At 41.3% G+C, this 24850-nt stretch overlaps 1 protein-coding gene across 1 annotated transcript; it reads right to left on the bottom strand.

Annotated features, from left to right (window-relative positions):
• LOC104505041 (kinesin-like protein KIF20A) lies at window positions 1-24607 on the bottom strand. The gene is made up of 18 exons (XM_010153778.1): window positions 24533-24607; window positions 23142-23216; window positions 20223-20342; window positions 19168-19306; window positions 18885-19069; window positions 15317-15413; window positions 14657-14854; window positions 14468-14579; window positions 12744-12815; window positions 9991-10137; window positions 9231-9396; window positions 7437-7607; window positions 6657-6796; window positions 5331-5496; window positions 3589-3706; window positions 3439-3506; window positions 1425-1544; window positions 1-276 (listed from the first exon to the last, which is right to left on the bottom strand). The coding sequence occupies exons 1-18, from the start codon at window positions 24605-24607 to the stop codon at window positions 1-3; spliced, it is 2445 nt and encodes an 814-aa protein (XP_010152080.1).
• Between the last annotated feature and the right edge of the window lie 243 nt (window positions 24608-24850).

Here is a 24850-nt window from a genome sequence, read left to right as displayed (position 1 = left end):
TTAGTCTTTTGCTTTATGAGCCAACAGTACTTGCTTTCTTGAAGAGGATGAAGCATCTTCATACTTCCCCCAACCTTTACCAAGAGGGCTACTAGCAGTTGCTGCTACTGTGGATTTCAGGTTGGCCAACAAACCTCTCCTGGGTTTATGTTGTTTCAGCTCCTCAGTAGACAAGTGCTTCTTCCGTTCATCAAGTTCTTTTTGCAGGGAAGACACTGTTTCTTCAAGCTCAATAACACGTTTAGCCCAGTCCTGAAGACTATTAATTTCTTGATCCTGTGAGGAGAAGGCTATATTAGGTATGTGAACATTTGTCTTTTTCATGCAGTTTATTTTCTGTTTCAGACTGTTTTACTACACCAGTAAACACCCTTGTTATTCCTATGCCCACCAAACAGCTATTTGGTACCCATTTCTTTTTAATTACTCTGATGTAATTTAGAGAACAGAAGACGATGGGGCCACCAGATCTAGTTAGAGACCAAGTCCGACTAAGAAGCTGATGCTGAAATGCTTAACCACGCTATGCAAACACTTGCTGCTGTGCTAGGAACCAGATGAAGGAGGCTTTCCTGTCCTAACCTGCAATTACTGAAAGCAAAACTGGTTAAATCAATACTCTTGCAGTCACAAGTCTGCTAACCTGGGCTGAATAAATGCTTTGAGTGGGCAGAATGCAGACCCTTGAAGATACTCTCCAATTCTTGTGGTTAAGAGAAAGTCACCTTCCTCTGTCTTGGAACCAGTTAAGAAAGTTCAATATGAATAATTTTCAGTCTCAGACTTCAACTAAAAAGCATGCAGAAGGTACTTTAATGTTCAAAGAAAGAGATCACTAAGCAGTCTTATACCTACCTTGCTTCATTTGCAGATTACAAATGAGACATAGGTCAAGAGCCCAAAATTCTCTCTTAATTTAGGAATCTAGGTGACATCTGAGGTCAGATGCTGTCAGCTTCATGAAGTTCCTCCTTTCTATTGCAGTATTAAGTAGTTTACCTGCCCACATCTCTCATCCAGCTCACCCACTTCCACAGGAGCGTCAGCATAAAGCCATTTGTGCACTGACACCTTCCTGACCAACACTTCACGATTAGAGCGCCGAGCAGCGTTTTCTTCGCTCGACAACAGCTGGTGGCATCTTTAGATTAGCAGGTCATCAGCACAGTTATGCTACTGACAGAGACTATCACTTAAGTTGAAAAAATGAGTCTTGTCTTACAAGATGCAAAGTCAAGGAGTGAAAGGCAAGGGCTCTGGGCTCTCGTGTTTTCACAACTTGGGAAGTTAGGGACAGGAAAAATGCCAACATCAAAAGAAATTAACAAGACTGAAGATGTTTCTACACGTACAAAGATGCAGAAACGTTCAGTGTAACTATAGATACGAGCCATATTAAGGTTGCTTTTAAGTTGTTGCCAAACCTTGAGCATGATGGTCTGCTTCAGCTGACTGTTCTCTTCTGCCATTTTTCTGTAGCCTTCATTAGCTTCTAGCAGAGTTCCATTTAATTTCTGTATTTTAAACTTCAGAGATTTTATAAGCTGAAAACAAAACCCATAACGCAGCATGTTTTACACTGATTTTGCTTATGACTAGAACTCAGACACTATAAGCATTTTTAATACTGAACAGTGCAGATCAAAGCAATGAAGATGCAGTCTGCCACTCTCAACCTCCTATGTCCCAACCCATCATTTCTGGTGATAAAGTACAGTTGGGGCATTCAAGGGTGGTTGTGCTGAAGCTACAGGATTTACAGACCTGTCAGTCAAAGAACAGCAGCACAGACTAAGCTATTTCTGGAACAGTCTGTTCCTTTTCAGTAAAGGTAGTTGAAAGAACATTCTCGTCTCATTAACTCTATTCATATAATGAATTAGAGCACTGTTACAACAGAAGAGCTCACCTTTCTGATGGGAATATTGATGGATTAAGTCTTGAGAGGGAAAAGAAACTCTGGACCAGCAAAATTAATGTTATATCATTAATTTACTTTTACGAGGCTGGAGGGAAAATATCTAGAAAGCTAAAAATCATCCGCCCTTCGCCCACGTTTAATGGCTGAATGGGAAGAAAACAAGTAGTGGATTACCCACCGCACCCACAGACATGTGAAGCAAAGGAGCAGAAAGACACTGATGGAACCAACCGCTTTAAATCGCTCTTGCTTCTGTTATTGCCAGGCAACAATCCCATCATTCTAACAGTTTGTAGCCACACAAAACAATCAATATTGTATCTCCATATCAAGCATAAAAGCCAAACTTTCATCCAAATTTGAAATGGATATCACAAGTGGAAAAGGATATAGAGCTCTCAAGAACAGGAGTGGAAGACTAATGCCAGGGCCATAACACGAGACATTAAACTTGCTAAGGAAAACATTATCTTTGGAGTACACTTTCTCCATGGAAAGTTCTCTTTCTATTTACATGGCTTGTTGGAACCAACTGGAACTATTTCTCCAACCCCTAGTCCTATTTGTTCTTAGTGAAAGGAGCAAGGCTTGTCTCTTCCCTCCTCCCCATCCTCTTTAAAATCACAGAATCACAGAATGGTTTGGGTTGGAAGGGACCTTAAAGATCATCTAGTTCCAACCCCCCTGCCATGGGCAGGGACACCTTCCACTAGACCAGGTTGCTCAAAGCCTCATCCAGCCTGGCCTTGAACACTTCCAGGGATGGGGCATCCACAGCTGCTCTGGGCAACCTGCTCCAGTGCCTCCCCACCCTCTCCCTGAAGAACTTCCTGATATCTAATCTAAACCTCCCTGCTTTCAATTTAAATCCCATTTAAATGGGATTTAAACACTTAAAACCAACACAGAAACTAACTGTAGCCTTACAAGATGTTCATTCAAGGTATAGACTAAAAATGCAGACCTAAAAATAATTAGTATTTGTTTTCCCATAACACAGCCTGAAGTTCATACATTCCACCTCTATATGCTATTCAGAATGCAGGGATCTTGTTTGTGTGAAGAACAGACATTACCCTTGACTCAAGTTTGAGGGGACAGTGGAGTTTAGTACTTACCAAAAGGACTGGCTTAAGGTGCTATTTTGGCTCTAGATCTATTACCAGATGCTGTAACCCCTCCCCTGTGCACGAGCAGGCAGTATTTCAGGAAGGAGAGCTCTGAGCCCATGGCAGCAATGCTTACAACAAATTCCAATACAAATTCCCTACTTCCAACTCGCATCGTGTTCACCGTGTGACTTGTTACAGTAGTAGATGCCTTTACAAACTAGAGTAAAGCCAGAACACAGACCATTTCTGACAAAAGGCATCCACAATGAGGGCTTTTTTGTCAACTTGTCACCTATCTGTAGGCATCTTCATGCTTTTGTCTGCAGTGCCGATCTTTAAGCATTGATCCACGCCAGAGTTTAGGCCTGTTATCCCAAGATTTGTTAAGTACTAAGCAAGAGCTACCTCTTCTTTCTCTTTGCATTGCTTCTGCAACCCTTCATTGGCTCTCTTCATCGTCTGGTTCATAAGATCTATAGGCAAAAGAAAAATTTGCTTGTTTATACACAACATCAAAAGTAAATTGAACTTTGAACATTCAGATTGGATTCCTACCTAGTTCCATGTTATTTTCCTTAGTCGGTATAACTGAATTCAGACTTCCTAGAGCCAACAGCCTCCCTGACTGTTCATCAAGTTGCTTTTCCAATTGCAGTATTTTATTCTCTCTATCCTGAAAAAAAAAAGGCACATGGTAGGATTTGTCTAAATATCTGCTTAACCTGACACACTACTCCACATCCTTCAGTTGTACTACACATCTACATGAAGTTTTAAAATCCTTTCACAGATGGAAGTTGTGATGGTTGTGGTTGAGAAGTCACAGTAAGGAATAACACTCAGATCATGAGACCTTCTAGGAGGAAGTTACGTTAGACAGGAGTCAACTCTTCCAGTCTGCGGATTTCCAGACTGTATTAAAAGTAACCATGTGGCATAAAGGAAACCTTAGTGCATTTGTGTTAAACACTGCTGCCTGTTAGCTTGCTAAATAAGGAAGAATATATTTCCTAGGACTTAAAGTTTAAGACTAATATCTTTTTCAGTACCTGTTAGATTGCTAGGGTGGTATTGCAGGGTGAGAAATCAAATGAGTGTCACCATCAAGAGACGTTATTCATGTAATTCTGGTTTTCTGAGGCTGCCTGCTCAGATTTCATGTTGTGCTCTCTTCTGTCAATTAAGAATTTTACATCTTAGGGATTTCATCACTGTATCTGACTTGCTACCAAGAGCACCTTGTTCACCTTGTTGAATCTGCAGCGTTGTGGCTGTGTAAGAGGCAGCTATAAATACAGAAAGCACTATTAAAACTCCTTCCCTCCACCCCAACGTGGTGTATAGCTAGAGTTTAAGTGAACACGAAAACAGAGTCTAAGTGGGTGGGGGAAGACACAAGTGTGAAGGAGCTGGAAAAGCAGCTCGATACACCCTTGCTTGTCAGCATCTGGCTGGAGAGCTGTAACAGCAGACATGTTTTGTCTGTCATAGTCTACATCAGGAACCCACTTCCCTCATGTCTTGAAAGGAACCTGTATACCAGTGGCGTTAGACATCTTATGGGTTCCTGGACAGGAGAGTGCAGCGAGAAAGCACCTCTAGTGTACACCACGGTTGTTCAGTTCTTGCATTACAGGCCTTCTGAAAAGACCGAGACCCACAGGTCTCATCTGTTGTCCGGATACACATCCATCTGCGCTGAGGCTAGAAGTAAAGCTGGAGAGTTGCACATGGCTAATGTGGCTCAGTTGCAAAAGGAATAGCAGCTCACTGATGGCAGCTCTGAGCAGTTCTAGGTATAAATATACTCGGGAGCACTTAGGTTCTTTCCTGCATAAGGTTTGATTTCTCACAGTTTTTTATGCCACGATCCTTCCTCTACACCTGCAGAGCAGAGTTCCATCATCGTTAAATTAACCACCTTGTACTAAATTCCCCACCACCATTTCAAGCTAGGATTTTACACCCCACAATCCCGAGGATCTCCACAAAGCCAGGCTGCTGTATACACTGTCCCTCTAGGTGTTCCAATCATTGCACCACAGAGAGAAAGATGACTTGGATTTAACTGAAGTGTGCCCTCAAAGGTCAGAAAGTTTAGGGATTCACTACAGGGAGTGAGTCAGAAGACATCTCTATCCGTACGGTTAGCATTGGACACCAGAACAGCTAGGCTGAACCGCTAGTTGTTTTGAGTGTTCAGTGTTACATTTAGGATTCCTGAATGACCCTGTGAAGGAAAAGCAAAATTCACAGTTAAGAGGGTAACACATTTTTTACCAGCAGTCAAGTCATACCTCAACTTTCTCTTGTTCAGCTAAAAATTCTTCTATGGGAACATAATGGTCTTCAATTTGTTCCATTGCACACACATACGCATGTTTCTTGATGGCCTCTTTATACATTCCGAACGTGCTCTCCAGTTTTTCTTCATAGCTGTCTTTCAGATCTTCCAAGCGGTTGCTGAGGAGAACATGTTAGTTATTTAATGTATTAGCATTCCAGCCAGTACAATTTGACTACACGTGTTCAGCTGGCAATATCAGTTATTCATCTAGTCACAGATGGGGAAGTTAAGAGACCAAGAAGTACTTTTCTCCCTGTGATCCTACAGGCTTACACCAAGGTGTAACTTCTTGGCATATACCAAGAGAAGTGCTATAGAAGAACACATAGTTAGACTGTCAAACAAAAGTTGTATTAAAGAAATCCACCAGGGTGTTGCAATAGGTATGTTTACACCCAACTAGACCTGATATTTGAAGCATATTTCCAAGGGGTGTCTTTCACTTTGTCTGGGGCTTTTCCCGTCCCCGTTAAAGATAAGGCAAACTGAATTTGACATTTATCTCAATGTTACACATGAATCCTGTCACAATTTAAAAAAAAAAATGCCCCAGCAGCAACACAGTTCATCACCTCAGAGAAAGAGCACCACTGCCGTGTGATGTGTTAGGTCAAAGGCACCCAAACAATTTTGAAGCCGGTGCAGGTGTTAAACCATAGTGCGTTCAGCTGCCACCTGAACTTGGGGTTAGTCTCTGTTAGCAATTCAAACAGCAGGAAACTGATTTCAAGAGGAGAAGAATTAAGAGGAAGTGAATTCGTTTTGAGCAATGTGGACACTTTAAAAAAATGCCCTATTTCGCAACATCGGTGCAGGCAGAGTAATTTATCAGTTGGTAAGCTAACGATGGTTTGTCAGACATCCAGGAGAGCTCAGATGCAATTCAAACTACTTCAAGCACATGCATTCATAACAACATGACCAAGCATAAGTTTTGGAACAGCCACGAACCTCGGTGGCGTACCCGTAACAATCTTCCACACCCGCTAAATACTAACGGCGACTTGGGACAATCTCCCCTGATTTCAGATTAAACAGAAAAGTCCACCAGAAAGCAGCATTACTTTTTCATTGTGCACAGGAAGAGGCTGATCTGTGCATGTTTATTTTAATGTTCCTCTTCCCTTTGCATCAGGAGCTTTGAAACTGTCCAGCCCTGGCTTCTCTAAATAACATGAGCACACAAGTCTTGCACATACATACACACATGTATAAATGTATGCCTTTATGTATGTGGGATCCTTTCAGTCTTGACAAGGACCGTGATATGACTTGCCTCCACGCTTCCTCCGTTTCCAACAGCTGTCGGAACATTGCTTCTGCCATCTCTCTACGTATCTTCACCTCCAGAAGGAGTTTACTTTGCCTTTCTGCAACTAGCTTCTCCTTTAGGGTCTCTGTAGTTTTCAGGAGATCCTAAATTTAACACATTTCAGTTCAGAAAACAAGCGAGAAACACATGCTGATATGCACGTCAAATGAAACATTCATACAGGCAGCCACCCACAGAGGGGATTTCTACAAGCCTGTATATTCAGGAGGGGCTGCACCAAAGGTTAAATACTTTCAAACCGCAAAGACAACCCTTCTCCATCTGGGTTTCTGCTATCAAAAAGTTTACTGCTGTTTTGGCATTTAAATATTAATTTGTAAAACCATAAGGCGTACTTAGTTTTTAGAGTTTAGTGCTATTAGATTGCATGGCTTTGTTTTTAAAATGCTGCGTCTTAACTCGTTCCTGCTGTTCCCAAAAGGAGCATGAATGACTAAGTGTTTTTAACACACATACTGTTTCCTTACTCTTCTCATCGAGGAACCAGTTGAATTCCAAGTTTAGCACTTGACCTAAGAAGGAAGCCACAGGCTGCCTTCCACAGCTGCGCTTGTTCCCTCAGAACCAGACAACTTAAAGTCTAGGTCTGCCTGACACTGAGCAGCAGCTTACAGTTTTCATTGGATCCAGCTCCCAGCACATCTCTTATAGGAAAAAGATTCTAATGTTAGAACAGACAGCAATGGTGTTGGCGGGTACGACATTGAGTAGATGCATATCTACCTCATGACTCAGAATGGTGATGTCCACTTCCTCTTCTGCCGACGTTTCAGTGCTGTCAGGAAAGTAATCTACAGATGTGTCGGCATCAAAGTGCACGATAGGTTTGCCGTTGCCTCCAACTAGCTTGGGTGGAAAATAACCAAAACTTTTGGGTAGGATTGTTTGGATTACCTGGAAGACCCAGATTTGAATATAGATTTATCAACGCTGTCAACATTGCAGATATTAGAATGCTAGGAAGAAGTGGCATGAATGCATTGCTGTGTTCCCACTATATTTAATGATTACAAGAATGTTAACAAAACTGTACATGTCTTTTAGCAGACAAAAACATCTATCAATATGAATTTAAAACTTTGGCACTCAAAGTGAAAATGGGAAAAAATTGTCTATTAACACTTAGTATGCTTGTCTAAAAAGGTGTTTTCTCTCCTCCTAAGATAAGGGTTTAGTGTAGTTTCCTGGAAAGCTAACAAAAAGCAGTGAACATTTGCTCTTTCCTGAAATGCTGTGACCAGGGTTCAGCAATTCATGCTAGTCACAAAGATTTTTAGGTATGTATGTCATAGGACATGTCAGAGAAGTTTGTCTCCTCAGTGCACACATGTGGCTTTGAGCAACCTGGTCTAGTGGAAGGTGTCCCTGCCCATGGCAGGGGGGTTGGAACTAGATAGTCTTTAAGGCCCCTTCCAACCCAAACCATCCTGTGATTCCACAATAAAATTGCAGCTGAAGAGAGTTAGAAAAATCTTTCCATCCAAGGTCCTATTGGACAGGCCATTACAAACTTGGAATGTGACAGAACTAATCTGTGGTTCCAGACTAGAAAAGGATTTTGTCTGCCATGAAACACAGCATAGCCCACCATCTCACTCCCTGCAAGAAGCAGCTTTAAGCGAAGCTGAATGAACGTAGGACCAACCATCAACCCCAAGGCCCGAATTTAATGGGAGGCTGACAAGAGCTAGCTTTTCTCTGCTAGCTCTGCTTTAGTATATTTAGCAGAGGGGTTTTTGCCTTCAAAGGAGAGGAGCACACTACCTTCAAGCATTAACTTCCCAATTAGAAGTCTTCCTCTTTTGTTTGCTATTAATGACTTGAACTTAGCCAAACAGGAGCAATGCAGGCACAAGAGTGCCATTTAGACTACAATAAGAGGCTACTTCTTTTACTACCACCACTAGCTGTCCAAGAAGTCCTGCACAACTGCCGCCTTGTGCAACAGGTGCTGAACTGCACACATGTTAACATTCATCAAAAGCCCGAATCGAAATGTCACATGTGCTCAGACATATGGTATAACCAGTCACATCTGAAAGTGCTCTGGCTACTTCTTTACACAGGATGTCGGTGGTGTAGAACTGATCAAGCCAGACAGCTGCAGCTGTCTTAACTTCTTGCCACAAATAGGTTCGAGGATGGGCAAGACTACTAGAAGCCTTTGAAAGCAGGGAGGTTTAGAATGGATATAAGGAAGAAATTCTTCCTGGAGAGGGTAGTGAGGCGCTGGAACAGGTTGCCCAGAGAAACTGTGGATGCCCCATCCCTGGAAGTGTTCAAGGCCAGGCTGGACGAGGCTTTGAGCAACCTGGTCTAGTGGAAGGTGTCCCTGCCCATGGCAGGGGGGTTGGAACTAGATGGTCTTTAAGGTCCCTTCCAACCCAAACCGTTCTATGATAATCAATATGATGCATCCAAAGTCTGAATCACAGTCAAGTCCATGCAACCTGATCATTTCCAAACCAGTAGTTACAACAGAATGCAGAACAGCAGAGAAAGTAGATGCACTCTTACCTGTTTGGCTATAGCTGAAAATTTCATTACATGTAGTGTTTCATCATATGTGGAAGGATGCTGATTGATGTTGACAATCATACAAGCTTTGCCTTTTCCACAGAAGAATGGCTGAAACAGACGAGTCAATTTGCTCTCTCTAAATGGAATATAGATTGGCTTCATCCTCGTGGAGGGAAGAACAAGAACATAATGAAACAAAAAAAACACAAAACTGTGATACTGTAACTTAGCTTAATTCTGGTTTTCTTTAGGGAAATGGATCTAGTGGGATGCTCATATTTAAGCCTAAGGTATTTCACAAAGAGCAAGGTCTTTCCTGGACCTAATAAGCTCCCCAACAAATTGAAACATTTAAGACTAAAAGTAGTATGCTGTCTGCATCACAGTTCTGGTGTTACAAAGCAGATCCTGGAACAAGCCAAAAGCTAAGTACAGGACATCCATCAGCTGTCCGATGAATCTACCTGTATAATTTGGAGGTGGAAGGGAAGAGCGCTCTGTACACAAAGTACGTTGCTCATACACACACACAAATAATGGTAGTTTGCTGCTAATTGCCATTTTTTTATTCTCCACAAGCAACAGATTTACAGAAGGAATGTTTCAAGTATTCCAGTGACATCTGTAACAAAGAAGACTTACAAGATTTTATAGTTTTGTATTGTCTTCTGACTACATGAACCCCTCACAGAAACATAAAAGGAGACTTAGGCTTTCAACCTAAAACTCAGCATGTTGTTTACAACTTGTCACTTACTTTGGATTTTGATTTTGCTTCAGTGCTGCAATGCATTTTCCAAGGATATGAAGAGAATTATTAATATTTCCTGCTTCTTTCAGTCTATCTCCAAAAGCTTGTGTTTTATTACACCTCTCTGATCCAGCCAAGTCACAGAAAGACAACCTGTGTGAAAGAATCATCCAGAACACACAAACTTGTTTATATATAAGTACAAAAATAGAATTACATGTATTTTTATTTTATTTTTGTCTAAAGTGTAAGTGAGGGTCTCATTTCAGCCTATGTAGATCACAGAATAAGTTGTACTTTAATGCTGACTTGTTGTCCAGGAGGCACTGTGCAAGGTGTTTAGGATAACAGTACTAACCTAGCTATCTTTGATCCTGCTTTGGCAGGGGGGTTGGACTAGATGATCTCTAGAGGTCCCTTCTAACCTCTACCACTCTGCATATAACTGCAAGATTCTCACATTCAAAGATGCTTGAACAAGATTGCTCCCAAGACAGCACATTCAGCACGTTCAAAGAAGTCTGCTTGCAGCGTTCATCTAAAACTTTGGCATTCTTATGTAAAGAATCCAGTTTAGGAACCCAAATCCTGTCACAATCCTGAAGTAAATATTTCCAGACAAGATAAGAGGAATGTCTGAACAGTTTTGCATAGTGGGGCCCTACTACAGCAGCACTGAATCACCTTCACCAGTTCCAGCACTGAGAGGACTGCAGGGCAGAATCACGCTTCAGGACACCACAGGCTTGTTTTTTTGTTTGGTTGTTTGTTGGTTTTTTTTTTTCCACAGAACCACTTGTTCACTATTGCAGATAAGAGGCCAGAAGTCCTTCTTAGATCACCTTAGAGCTCTTTGTTTGGCTATAACAACTATGCAGTACTAAAACTCAGGCCACCAAATTGTCCCTCATAGTACAATAGGTTACAGTCAGAGACAATTATCCTGGATAATCAAGGAGTGTCATCACTTTTACTTTATATTAAAAAAAGCCTTTGAAGTACAGGAAGCTCTGAAAATTAGATAACTTCTGTAACCCAACTATTACTCACTTATACATACATTTATTTACATAAAATAACACCTTTGTGCGATCATAGCCTTTCACAGAGCTGAAATAAGTACCTATTAATACTATACATATTAATAAGGCACATTTCAACTGTGTGAAAGGCTATGATCTTATGATCTTTATCCTTTTCAGTACAAGTTGAAGAGCTTTTTTCTTCCTTAAGCAACATACAAACTCTGTCATTCATCTAACAGCTGCTGCAAGCTTTGCCAGGGGAATACACCAAGACAGGGAACAGCGAGGAATACAGATGCGGTCATTTCCCCAAGTTATCTTTTCTTAGAGTATTTATCATAGTAACATCTGACATTAAACGGTGTTATCTCTCAGTGAGGTACATTTATTACCATCTGTCTTCATCATAGACAAGAGAAATCAGTAGGAGCTGGGGCTGAACTAAAACAGTGTTACAGGCTGTCCTCATTTTTCCCTATCAAGCTAAATCATAGAATCATAGAATCACAGAATGCTTTGGGTTGGAAGGGACCTTTAAGATCATCTGGTCCAACCCACCCCTGCTGTGAGCAGCAACATCTTCAGCTAGAGCAGGTTGCTCAGAGTCCTGTCTGCCCTTGAATGTTTCCAAGGATGGGGTATCTGCCCCCTCTCCGGGCAACCTGTGCCAGTGTCTCACCACCCTCATTGTGAAAAAATCCTTTCTTATGTCTAGTCTAAATTTACCCTCTCTCTGTTCAAAACCATTACCCCTTGTCCTGTCACTACAGGCTCTTGTAAAAAGTCCTCTCCCAGCACCCTTGTAGGCCCCCTTCAGATACTGGAAGGCTGCAATAAGGTCTCCTCGGAGCCTTCTCTTCTCCAGGCTGAACAAGCCCAACTCTCTCAGCCTGTCCCCATAGCAGAGGTGCTCCAGCCCTCTGATCATCTTCGTGGCCTCCTCTGGACTCGCTCCAAGTGGTCAATATCCTTCTGATATTGACAGATTAATGGACAATTAATCAGGAAAAAAGCTAAATGGCTTCAAGCCAAAAGACTCAGCCACTTCCTCTGAACCATAAAAGAACAGAGAGGTATAAGGACTTGGCACTGCTCTCACAGGGCACTCCTACATTAGCATTTTAGATTAGGAGAACAGTTTTTAAACAAATCACTTCTTGACTCCCTCTTACTGTAGATCGTACCATGGAGCAGTCCTAGAACACATCAACTGCATTCTTTTTGGATGGCAGACCTGCATTTGCATTTCAGGAGCATATCAAGTGTGCCACCAAACATGCAACCCATAAACTCTAGTCCTGTCCCAAAGCAGAAAGATCCAGTGGCACAGCTTGCTCCTTGGGTTTTTAGCACCAACTGCTGCACTCCAACTTCAGAGATCAACTTCAGAGACGAGCTTCTATCAGCCAGCACCTGAACCTGCTTACCGGAATACACAGTGTGGTATTACACATGAGTGCAGAGGTAGTACTGTAAGACAAATATACATACATTTCCCTCTGTTTATGTACTATTGAGAGCTGTAACAGGTTCCTTCAGCCAAACCTTAACAGAGTAAGGGAGGGAAAACACTTATATCCCTATTGGGTTTCCAGTCAGTGTCGTTCTGATTTCCTTCTCAGCTCTCAGAGTATTTGTTTATTAAAAGGAGAGTTCAACAGCTTAGCATGCTTACACCCTATCAACTTTCCTAAGATATTTACATTCTGGTAATCAGCTGAAGCATTCACTTACTCTGAAACCCCAAGAACGCGTGGCTGATGCTCATCAGTTAGCTGTAGTAGTCTGATTGAAAATATGCTGTGACTGGAATGAAAAGAAGTCCTTTGTAAAGGCCACAGTTATAAAAATTAAGTAGTCACTGAAGCAAAGTAAAATCTGTATGCTACAGAAAGTTCCATGCTAAGGAAAGAACAAGAATTCACTAATTTACATTAGTTACCTTCACAATGTATTCATGCAGCAGCAAAAAGCAGCAACAAAAGTTGTATTTTGTGACTTACCATTTCTTTCAATGCAAGAAAGGAAAAAATAGCACATGAAGCCTACAGGCTGTCTTGCAGTAAAAAGAAGCTAGTTCACCAAAATCTGCTGATCAGAAGATGAGTACCCAGGTAGCCCTTCATATGCAAACTTTAGGCAGTATCTGAACTCAGTAAATCTGAAGAATTAACTTCTTAAAAATAGACGGAGGAGGGAAATAACATGGTTTGACAGTCCTGTAATTTTTGCCTACTTCCACATACAGTTATTTGTCTAGTTTTGAAATTATTCTGTTTTCTAGAAAGATTGAATTTGTCACACCTGAAAATCCTGTTACTAGGCTTTAGGCACCAAGCTCCAAAGGCAGTGGACATGCTGTCTGAAACAGAAGAGACAATCCCAAAACTAGAAGTTCCCTGTCCCCAGTTTATCCAGTAAATCAGGAAGCATGGGAGACAAATTTCTCTAGTGTATATTTAGAGCAGTGCTTTACTCCTCAGCACCAACCCACAATTTAAAAGTGAAGTTTCTAAATTAAAAATAAAACCAAACACCAACAAAACCACAATTTAGAAACGAGTTAAGGGGAAGTCAGCATATTCTCTCCAGCAAAAGAGGACATTCTGGGCACAAAACTGACAGAGAAGCACACAATGCTTCTGCACTACTTTAGGCTTGAGTGGAATTCAGGTGGAATCATAGCATGAAATTTCACATCAGCTCTATTAGCTAATACAGAGCAGCATAACCCTTGCTTTTTAGAGAAAAAGCAGGCTTAGTAACAGTATGATTACATTAGCTAATTATACAACATGGCCCAACCACACTTCAAGGACAAATTAACAAGAGGACATTCAAGTCAAGTAAGAAGGCATTTTCAGAACGTATACCACCTTCTCCATTTCCCCTCACTCCGTCAAGTAGATTCTCCCTCTCCAGAGCTGAATAAGAACTAAGCTCACACACACTTAAGATACCGAATAAGCTCAGTTAGAACACAGAAATCAAAGCATCTAGATAATCTAGTAGCACTGCAAGGTACTGCACAACTCGCTCCTTCCTACATCCCCTCCTGACAGGCTCCAGGTTTCCAAGAATTGTACTGCCAGGGATGAAGAGTTACCCAGCTTTTTCTTCAACATCCTCACTAATGATGCTGAGTGGGAATAGCTGTGCATTTGCTGGGATGTATAGCCTTGTGGGCACTCAAAAATGAATGTGATGTGAACTTTCTGTTTGTCCAAAGCCATGAAGAGCAACCCAGGCCCAGCTACCATTAAAGTCATAGGACCTCTCCTAGCTTTCTTCCAGAAAGAATTTCATACTAAAACTAGAATAAGCAAGGGAATTCTTAAACTGTTATTGCAGAGTGGTTCATTTCAAACATATTCTCAAGTCCTCTCCTCCCTTCCCCTCCTCCCACCCCTTAAAAGAAAAGGGACTTTCTGTGTGTGCTTACAATTAGGGTAACAAACCTTCTACTCGATTGCTCATTCATTCTAGTACAAGCAAAGCTTCGGTTCTTGTTTCCTACTTTTAGTATCTTGCAGGCTTCTTCGGTGCTCTGAATGTTAATCCACTTTAAGTCTGTGAAGAGACCATTCACATACACTTCTGATCAAAGAAATTCCATGAAAGTGCCAAGGTCATAAAGCACTTGTTACCTTTAATGTAAGAGTTTCCTCCTCGATCCTCACAAATTCTTAAGACTCTGCGCTTCTGAGGTTTTGACGTAGAGAATACATTTAACAGGTCATACACATACTCGTTATAAATTTCACAAAAGGAAATCCACACAGATGCTTGTGTTCTTTGGTGCATATTAGTCCTATGTATCTCAAGCGGAACAAAGTCCTTCTCTGCTCACCCAAAAGAGAAAGAGTTCAACGATCAAACAACGCATTGGTAAGTTATAGTTACAGTGTGCGGAGCCTTCCAAAAGGAGAAAGCTCACGTGTGTTGTACAGTTACATACACAGTACTGCGTACGTGAGCATACCCTAGAGTGTTCAAACTTCTCAGCAGTGACCTGTAACCAGAGTAGGCCCCAAGTTCTAAGATAATGCCCACCACCACCACAAGCTTCCAGAAGTTCATACGCTGGCTTTGCAGAGCTCAGCCTCCCTCTTCTCCCAAAGGGGCAACGCTATCAGAGTAACTATGGAAAAATGTTCTTTCTCCAGAGCCGGGCTATTAAAATTTGGTTAAAAACTACATATATTTGTACTATAGCAGAGATTTAAATCCACCAGTAGTTACCCACTTACATTCCAAAATTTCTGTAGTTTCGGTTTTCCCCCCAGAATTTTTCCAGTTTATTTTACCTAGTGAATTAGAAGGAAGACTTTTTGAAGTAAAGCTGTAGGAATCCGACTCCACATCACACATACTTGTAACAATATTTGAGATGCTTTCTGTCTCCTTAAGAAAAATGAAAGGCCATTACTTTCACGTGAACAGACTGAGGATAGCAGAAGTTCAAAACAACAGATAATCGCAGTATTTAAGATTTAAATATTGAAGTAACCTTCAGCGTTAAGCCACCCTTACTCTGGTTGCGAAGGAAAGGTTAACAACACTGAACTAAAAAAAAAAAAAAAAAAAATAAATTTTTTTTTTTCCCTCACCAGAAATTGCTCTCTGCTGTTCCCAGCAACCTGTTTTGGAGGCCAATCGCTGCTGACAGGAGAGACTTACATTACAGTTCTGGGAGAAACAGGGTTCTCTGTCAGACAGACCGCAACAGCTCAGCGTGCGTTCGTGAACTACAGGACAAGCCTGAATGGTACTTCAGTCAACCTAAAGACCTGGAGAACCAAGTTTCTTCTAGGGGCAGATGGCAGGGTGGTGGGCAACGGAGAGATGAAAGCAGCAGAAATTCCCAATTTGCTTGCCTGTTGCAATCACAGGCTTGTGCCAGGTCTATGAGAGCATGAGTCAAACCTACTTTAGGGCCCAAGACAGAGTGAAACGATAGCTTCCTAACAGACTTAAAGATCTTATAAACCAAGAGTCTGTTGGTTTAATTCAGACTGAATTAAAAGGCAAGTGAAAATCCTGTGTAGGTAACAGCACAGTTTCTTTAAGCACACACATTTGCTGAATTTCTTTATATTGAGAAGATTCTTTAAAAACCTGCCAAGACTTGTCAAAGCATAGGCTTCACGTTACCCCTAGGAAAACTAGTGTAACAAAGTAGTAACTCCCACTGTTTAGAGATTCTACTATTCTCCACACACACCCCTCCCTCCCCGTATTTCATGAACCAAGTTTTCATTAGGACATGCATCCTGATTTCCCAAAACCCAATCCTGACCAAGGGTCATCCTGCAGTAGAGAACACTCCAGAGAAGTGAAATTTGATGGTCTAGCTATCTGAATGCAGTGCTAAGGTCATTATGGACTGTCTACTGATGCCCATGTTGCTCTGTATATCCAAAATGAAAGTTTTACAAACAGGAAGATATGAAGCCATACTTTCAGCTCTTCCATTTTAAAGATAAACAGCATATGATTTCATTGTCATTTGTTTTATGAGTGACCATTTTACAAAGACTGAACGTTTCTTGAGGAGTTACAAGTATAATCACAAGCATGGATTCCATTCGTTCTGTCTGCAAGGTACAAAGCAGAATGCTAAAGCAGGGTGTGGGGCTGACACGCGTGGCACATCTACACACGTCAAAAGTGTCATGGGATGTAAAAAAAACCAACCCAATACCACAGCACTTGTGCATGTGATCAGCTTTTGTAAAGGTATTTCAACACTGAGTGCATGAGCTGTGTTGCTATACTGCTCTGCTAATCGGAAGTCCGAATACAAAGAAGAGCATGAAGATGACTGCCTGAAAACAAGTGGGAACAGGATCTGACATCGTTTGCCTGTGACAGAAGCTGACATTTAAAGAGCAATACAAGGACAGGTGGGAAGAAGAATGCAAGTAAAGCAGGTTTTAATCCACTAAAAACCAGTATTTAATCCCATGAACAGAATAAGTAAAGGGAAGGAAAGAGAGGGTGTGAATCATGCCCAGCAAGAGTTTTTGCAGCAGTATTGTATTTAATGTTCTACTGTTTGTTCTCTATACAAGGGGATTGCAGTCACTCAGAGCAGTTTAAGCAGAGAATGAAAGGAACAGCATGCTCTTTCTGCATGACATGAAAACTGAGCCTGGGAAAAGGGCCTACGGAAATCCATGTAAACCAAAACCAAGCCCACCAAACCGTATGTGCTCTCACATTACAAGCTTGAGCGAGCACCCAAACAGTGATGCTATTCATCCACAAGCTATCACGAAGCACGGCTTCAGTACTGGGGATAGCCGAGCTATCCCTGTGGAAGCACTGTAACACATCAGCAAGGTCTTGTCATGTCTTGTTTGCTAGATGCATTTTTACCTTTCCATCCTGAGGGTGGAGCCCTGCCTGCTTTCTACTGTAGTGCATCAGCACCGGGATCCCCTACTGCAACATTCAGTAACCAAACTACTACCTAAGTCAGACTGCGATTTAACTGAAAGGGTTAATTTCAAAACAAGATATTTGAACTCCTGTTCCAGACCTTGAGCTCCTGCTTGTTCCTTCTTGCAAGCTTGTAGGTTCCATAAAGCTTTTTTAAACTATTTACCTACTATCCACCTGACCATCTCAATTTTTCTTTAAGACCCCCCACACACACTTGCACATACAGTGCGAGTGAGCTTTTAAGATGCTCTCAAAACAAACGCACAATCTTTAGCATCTTCTAGATTTTTCATCCGAGATCTTTCCTGAAAAGTTAACCAGACTCAGACTATACAACTTTCAGTTTTCAGAGGTTAAATGAAGCAGTAGAATTTAGAGTGGAACTTTACATATGAAATTGGTTCATCGAAGGATATATTTTCAGGGCTAACTGGAGTACTTCAACAACATTAATATTAAAGACCACAGGAAAAAAAGAAAAAAAAAAAAAGAGTCAATCACTACTTCCATACTTCCCAAAATTCATTATTCAGAGTTGCTTTGACTGATGATCAGCTAGGCCTACTGCATTTGGGATCAAATGTATAGGATCACAGTTCAGGTTAAAAATGTTCTGAACAAAAAGAAAAAAGCCAGACATCTAGTGACAATCTGCAGCTGGGCTTAGAAGTGTAGAACAGTCATACACACAAGGGTGCCTGTTTGCTGGTGAGTCCCATTGCTTACACTGGAAACAGAAATGATCGGATAACTAGGAGGCTGCCACAATAAAAACTCCTCTGTTCTATACCTACAATCTTCAGGGACTAGAGTTAGATACATAAAATTCCCTAAAACAGGCTGTAATCCTTTTAGGAAATTCATTTAGCAGCATCTCACTTCACTTGCTGCATCAGAAAAGTTGGGGTTTTTTTAATGAAGTTACCTAAATTACATGTTTACACCGTTTTTATTCAGCCTTAAGACTGCCTTCCATCAAAACAGACTGCTGCCTTCGCTGCCCCTGCTAAGACATTGCCGTCACCTCTCCTGAGCTAGTACTGGAATTTGAGCATCTGCCCTGAGATCCAGCCTGGGAACCTAACCCAAAAAGAAGATTCACACAAGAAGCAGGTTTTAGAAAGGTCAGCTCTCCTCAGAGACTTTTCAAGGGCTAATGTTACCAGTGCCAGAACTGCTCCCCTATGGAAAACCCAGGTTTTGCAATGTTTTTTTTCGTTTGAACTGTGTGCTGCCTGATGTAGAAAGTTCTTTCATTTAACCCTGAGCTCCAAACAGCCAGTTGCCTTACGAAGGTTCACCAAGTATCTATACTGTATGGATAAGTCTAGAGAGTCAGTAGTGAAACAGACATTTTAAAAACAGTCTGTTAAACTGGAAGGTTTTAAGAAGCTTCATTCAGTAAGAAGGAAGTATTTGGTCACCGACCTCTTTCAGTGATGCAAGAATAGCAGTTTTTATGGCTTCTTCTTGCTTAATTTGTGCATCTTCCAGTTTCTTAACATCGCTGCTCATATATGGTTTGAAGTTCATCTTCAGGTAATGTCTTCCCCTTATGTGGTTAAAAATCACATCAAGCGAGCGAGGTAAAATACCAAAATCTTTTGAAGTCCCTTGAAAACAACAAAGGATAAAATGCTGACATTCACACAAACCTCTCACTGGATTTGGACTCTGTTGTTATAAACACTTTTTAGCAAACATTTTATACCTTGGATAGTGAATGTCTTGCCTGCATTTGTAACACCGTATGTAAACACCAGTCCGTTCACTCCATTAACGTACGCTCTTACTATCTCTTTCATTGAGCCTTCAAAGAATTCACTCTGAGTGGTTAGTGGTCCAAAGACCTTGGAGAAACGGGGGGGGGGGGGGAGGGGGAGAAAAGAAAGAGGGAAAAAAAAAAAAAGGAGTGATAAATGGCACAAAGGAGCTTAATATCTCAAAGTATTAAAGCACTGATTAGTAATGACTACTTTTTCAGAGCAAGCTAAGTAGGAAATACCAGCTTAGTTTTCTGTCTTGCCTGAAGCCCCTTATGAGTCAACATTTTCTGTTGGGTTCTCCCAGGTAACCGCTTACTTCCAAGGCACTCAGGCCTGCACTTCTTTAATATTTTTCCTACTCCTAAAGTACTCAGAATGCTACTGAGCACATACTGTTTAGTGGATACTTTCAAGAGGTATGGTGATGATGCACTCCTCACTCTGTACCAGTCACCCACAACTGATGAGAAGATCAGCATTAAAACAGTCTAAATGGCTCATTGCCTGGAGCTGTTTATGTTTTGGTAATGCAAGAACTGAAGTTCTTGCAGTAGGTAACAGTCAGGAAACTCAGCTCCCAGTATAGAAGGTTTAAGCACTTTGGCTACTGTTCTTTCAAAAGAAAGTCCCTAAACAATGCTTAGATAAGTCCCTTTAAACAGGTGATTTCCTGAAACTTCCCAAATGACAGCATCTGCAGAACAGTGGAACCAGTGTAAATCTGTGCCTACAAGAAGCTTCTGTAGCATCTAACCAAGGAAAACAAAGCTGCCAAAGAAGCTTCTTGTCTCATCTAACAGGCACCTCCATTGTAATACAGCTTTCTTGACAGCCTAACAGTAAATAATAAGCAGTCTTTTTTTTTTAAGCAAGTACCACCACATGTAATTCAAAGAAGAGATATCACATTGTATGTAATAGTAGAAAACTCAATTTTCACCATTACAATGGAAAAAAAAACCCAAACTATAACTAAAAATTAGAAACAAAGATTGCCTACCTGAGAAAAGGTGAACCTGTGCACAGAATGACCAACGCCTCTTTCACTGTTCTTCATTGCAGAAGACTCTTTGGGTGCATTGAGAATTACTGTTTGGGGATCTTCAATAGTTACAACACCCTTAAAAAAAAAAGACAAGGCAAGGTCAACCAGAACACCACACTTTGTTTATTTAGGAAAAAAGCTCTCAAAAAAACCCTACAACACCAAACCCTGTTCTTTTCACCTATTTACCAGAGCTACAAATAGTTGCAAAATTTACATATAATCCCTCAAGGCTTGTAACAACTACAGAGAAGCCACTTCACACAAAAGCCAGAGTGCAGACAAAGTTAGGGCAGTCACTTGGAGTTTTCCATGAGGTTTAAAATTTTTCTAGGATTCCTTCCCACAACTGGTTTGTTTGGGGTTTTTTTTAACACTTTCTAAACCCAGGTATTTTGTGATCATGGCTTGCACAATCCTAGCCTTGAAAACAAAGCTATAGAAAATCTAATGGGTTTCCATTGCTTTGTTTTCAGTGTAAAATAAGTTTGAAGCATTATCCTTTGATTGATGGATGGTGTTATCAGTAATGAAGGAACCTGAATTAGTTTCAAGTAATTTGATTGCTATTTCTCAATTAAGTAAAGCTGAGATACAATTACCTAGCACTCACTAACTGGATAAACGTAAAATGAAGTAGCACAAGAATAATTATTTCACACCAGTCAGGCTACCACAAATACAAACTGAACTACCGGTATAGCTTAACAGTATCTTGAAGCATCAGGCGCAAGAATTGCTTGTAACTAATCTGACACTTAACTTTCAGAGACTGGCCAGGCCTGGCAAGGCTAATTATCTACATGTAGCATGTGCATAGGAAGTACTGCTCTTCCTAGGAGTCTCAAGTAACAGGTCTGTTTATCAACTGGTGCCAGAGGCAACTCTAAGTCTTTGCCATTCCTCCCACAAAGCTAGGAACAGGAAGGCAGGTCAGATGTACTAAATACTAGAGAGCCACAGAAGACCTCATAGATTCATAGAATGGTTTAGGTCAGAAGGGACCTTAAAGTTCCCCCTCCCTGCCATGGGCAGGGAACACCTTCCACTAGACCAGGTTACTCAAAGCCTCATCCAGCCTGGCCTTGAACACTTCCAGGGGTGGGGCATCCACAGCTTCTCTGGGCAACCTGTTCCAGTGCCTCACCACCCTCTCTGTGAAGAACAGAGCCTCACGAGGCCTCAATGTAGTCAGATCTGCAGAGCTGGAATCCAGACGGCAACACACCACTCTCGTCTTCCCCAGCTAACCCCGCAGGTAAGTCAGCAAGAGTTGGACTCTTTCTGGGACTGTGCCCATCACTCATACTGGAAGAGCTCAAGTTCCTGCTCTCCCATGGGTGACTCCAGAGAATCACTGGCAGCTGTATCAAGAGTACAGAATTTCATCCAGAGCTCTTAAGCTTTACTTGCATAAATCGTTATCGCTATAAGCAGCAACAGATGAGTTAACCTGTTGACTGTCTCTGTTTAAAGCACCAGCCTACAACTATAAGAAACAAGGCTTGGGTTCTACTTTTTATTTTTTCCTTGTTGCATATTTGGAACAAAGATGCTTTCCTGAAAGCTATGCATGGCAGGGAAAGAAGAAAAGGACCTAAAAATTCGGTTGATGTCACTGATTATAAAGATGGGAAGGGTTTTCTGTTTGGTTGGGTTTGGTTTTTTTTTTTTTTGTTACCAAGCATCTTCCATACAGATTTAAATGATAGTTAAGAGTACCAGTAGTAGAAAGCTATGCATGGCAGGGAAAGAAAAAAAGGACCTAAAAATTCGGTTGATCTCACTGATTATAAAGATGGGAAGGGTTTTCTGTTTGGTTGGTTGGGTTTGGGTTTTTTTTGTTACCAAGCATCTTACTCTTAACTATCACTTAAATCTGTGAGGATCAGTAGTAGAAAATACTGAAGGTGTTGAAGATATTTCAAGCAGAGTTTTTGGAGGCTGAGGAAAAGAAACCTTCAAACGATGCAGAACAGGTTATACAGCTAATATGTTGGAAGATCAGCTATTTCACCATGAACTACATGAAGACAAGAGCTTTAAAACAAATCTAGCACAAACTTCAACACCTACTTTTTTTTCCCCCTCCCTCCCTGGTTTTAAGGACAAGTGGTCTCACAAAGGGTCTGGTAGTCAGAAAGAAAACCCTCAAACCAGAGATTCCAACTCTGGCAGGTTAAATATAAGAATACTTTTTTTTTAAAGCAAATCAGAACTGATAATAAATCCTCTCCCAACAGTCAGGAACAAGGTCTATCAGAGCCCAGGAGACCCTGCAAACATGAAGGCCAAGAGATATGCTACAGAGACCTTGTCCTCTAAGGAAAGCTAAATGTATTATCGCATCAATGATCACAATGGACTGAGGGGGAGGTGAAGCAAGGGAAGGGGGAGGAATATTTCTGTGTGTTTGCCTGTGCACATGCAAGTGTGTGTAAAACAGTGAAGCATCTGAATCCAACAGTATGAACAGTAAAGGTTATAGAAAAGTTTGACAGGATGAGCAGCAAGTCACAGGACAAGGTAGTAGACTACTCGGGCATTCCAAAGAAACTCAGGGGTCAGGTGCCTGAATTATTCCTACAACTGCAAAATTTCTTCCATAAAACTCCTTCGTTTCATGGGGACTGTACAGTCAAGAGTGACACCAACTATTAAATACCATGCCCAGTGGAATTTTGCAGAGCTACAGGTGTGCATGTCTGTACCACGTAAACATTTCTTTTTATCACAGCTTTTACTAGTTTATCCAGCTGTCCACTAATTCTATTTGGAAGCAATACATGGCTTTTATAAAAGAAAGTCCCAGCTTATACTACTAGGTGTTCTTTTGGGGAGAAGAAAAACTTAGGTCTTAATTCTCCAACTAACCTGAGATTCATGGCTTTCACACTCTGCTATAGAAAAGGGTCTCACTCTCAAGAAGACTTTCAAAGGTTGATGTGCCTGTTCATTGGAAAAGATACACAGTTATGAAAGCCCCTTTTAAAACAGAACGTTCCCAAATCATATCAGCATACATCTCTGATGTAATATATCCTATTTTATATTACTGCCTCACTTTCTCCTTTCTTACAATGTTCAGACCCTAATCTTCCATTTGCTTCTTTACCTCCTAATGCCCGTAAGTAATCCCTTTTTTGTCCCACTCCACACCTTCACCCCCCCACCACCACCCCCCCCAGTGTTTTTTTATGACAAAGACAGCACACCTTCACCCCCCCACCACCACCAGTGTTTTTTTATGACAAAGACAATATCTTGGTTTAAAAAGAGCACGGTATTGGAAGTGTAAACTGCACTGCTTCCACCTTCTGGCCTCCCTCCGTACTGAATTCAAGCTGTATTTTTTAACAGCTGCTCTGCAGTGCTGCCCTTCCATTTTAAATGGAACATGTGCAGCTAATGGATTAACACATTCCCATTCTCAAGGGACCACTTCATTACCACCATCCAGGCACTAGCCCCTCATCTTCCTCACAGTAACAACCATGAAACAGTTCTCGTTTGCTAAGAGGTGGGCTTTTTCATCCCATTATACAAAGGCTTCCCCATCCAGGTGGGGTGACAATAACAGGGAAATTTTTAGAGGGATCACAGCATTCCTTCCTTTCTCACGGAGCTTCAAAGTCAATACTTTGGCAACTTGTTCATTCAGCAGATGAATTTACCAGAGCTGTCCACAGCCCTCTCATGGCCAGCACTCCACTAATCACACAACATTCAGTCACACGAAGGAAGTCAATCAGGAAGCTTACCATCCTCAAAAACCAGAGCTGGCTACACTATGATCCAAAGCGTACTGCAGCACAGCGTTATAGGTTTTTATTTCCAAGCACCTAACAAGCTTTCAACTAGGAGCTATATCCTTTTTTTAGCTTACTGAAGGGAATGGTACAGTCACGCTACATTGAAAGTGCAGTTACAGAAGTCCTTCAATTCCTACTCCAAGCATAGTACAACACATCACATGGCATTAGCCATCTGCACTTGCTACTGGCTATGATCTACGTGTAAAAAATTAGAAGTGAGCAGAAGGATCAAACATATCTTGGGGGCAGGGGAATACAGCAGTTCTTACCAAAAGAAATACTTGCCAGAATTAAGGCTTTAAAAAACAAACACAAAAACAAACAAACAAACAAACAAACCCAAACCCACACCAAAATCGCATAACCAGAAGACATCACAGAACTAATTCACACCTCCTGTTCCTCTGCATTAGGCAAGAGTGTTGACTCCATAGGTGAGGGTTTACCCACTAAGTTCAGAAAGGAAATCGATTCCAATATATCAGATACTTCTGCAGAAACATTGGTTTTCCCCTCATTATCCATGGTTCTGTGCAAAGGAACTTGTAAAGAAAAAAATTAAAAGTAAATTTAAAAAAAAAAATCAATCATTGTCTCACATAACAGGTAAAAATACACAGTGAGCAAACCAGGGATCAGGGCAGCTCCTATATAAACAAGGACTTCTAAAGAAAAAACAACCGGCAGTTGGGTTATTCGAGGAAACACGCAAGCGAACGCATCCCAAGGGCCTCTGCCGGGCACTGCTCTCATCCACCTGCGGGCACT

The sequence above is a fragment of the Eurypyga helias genome, unplaced genomic scaffold (assembly GCF_000690775.1).
Source record: "Eurypyga helias isolate BGI_N326 unplaced genomic scaffold, ASM69077v1 scaffold40846, whole genome shotgun sequence".
NCBI classification, from domain to species: domain Eukaryota; kingdom Metazoa; phylum Chordata; class Aves; order Eurypygiformes; family Eurypygidae; genus Eurypyga; species Eurypyga helias.
The sequence above is the reverse complement of the archived record's forward strand: the minus strand, read 5'-3'. Positions and strand labels throughout refer to the sequence as shown.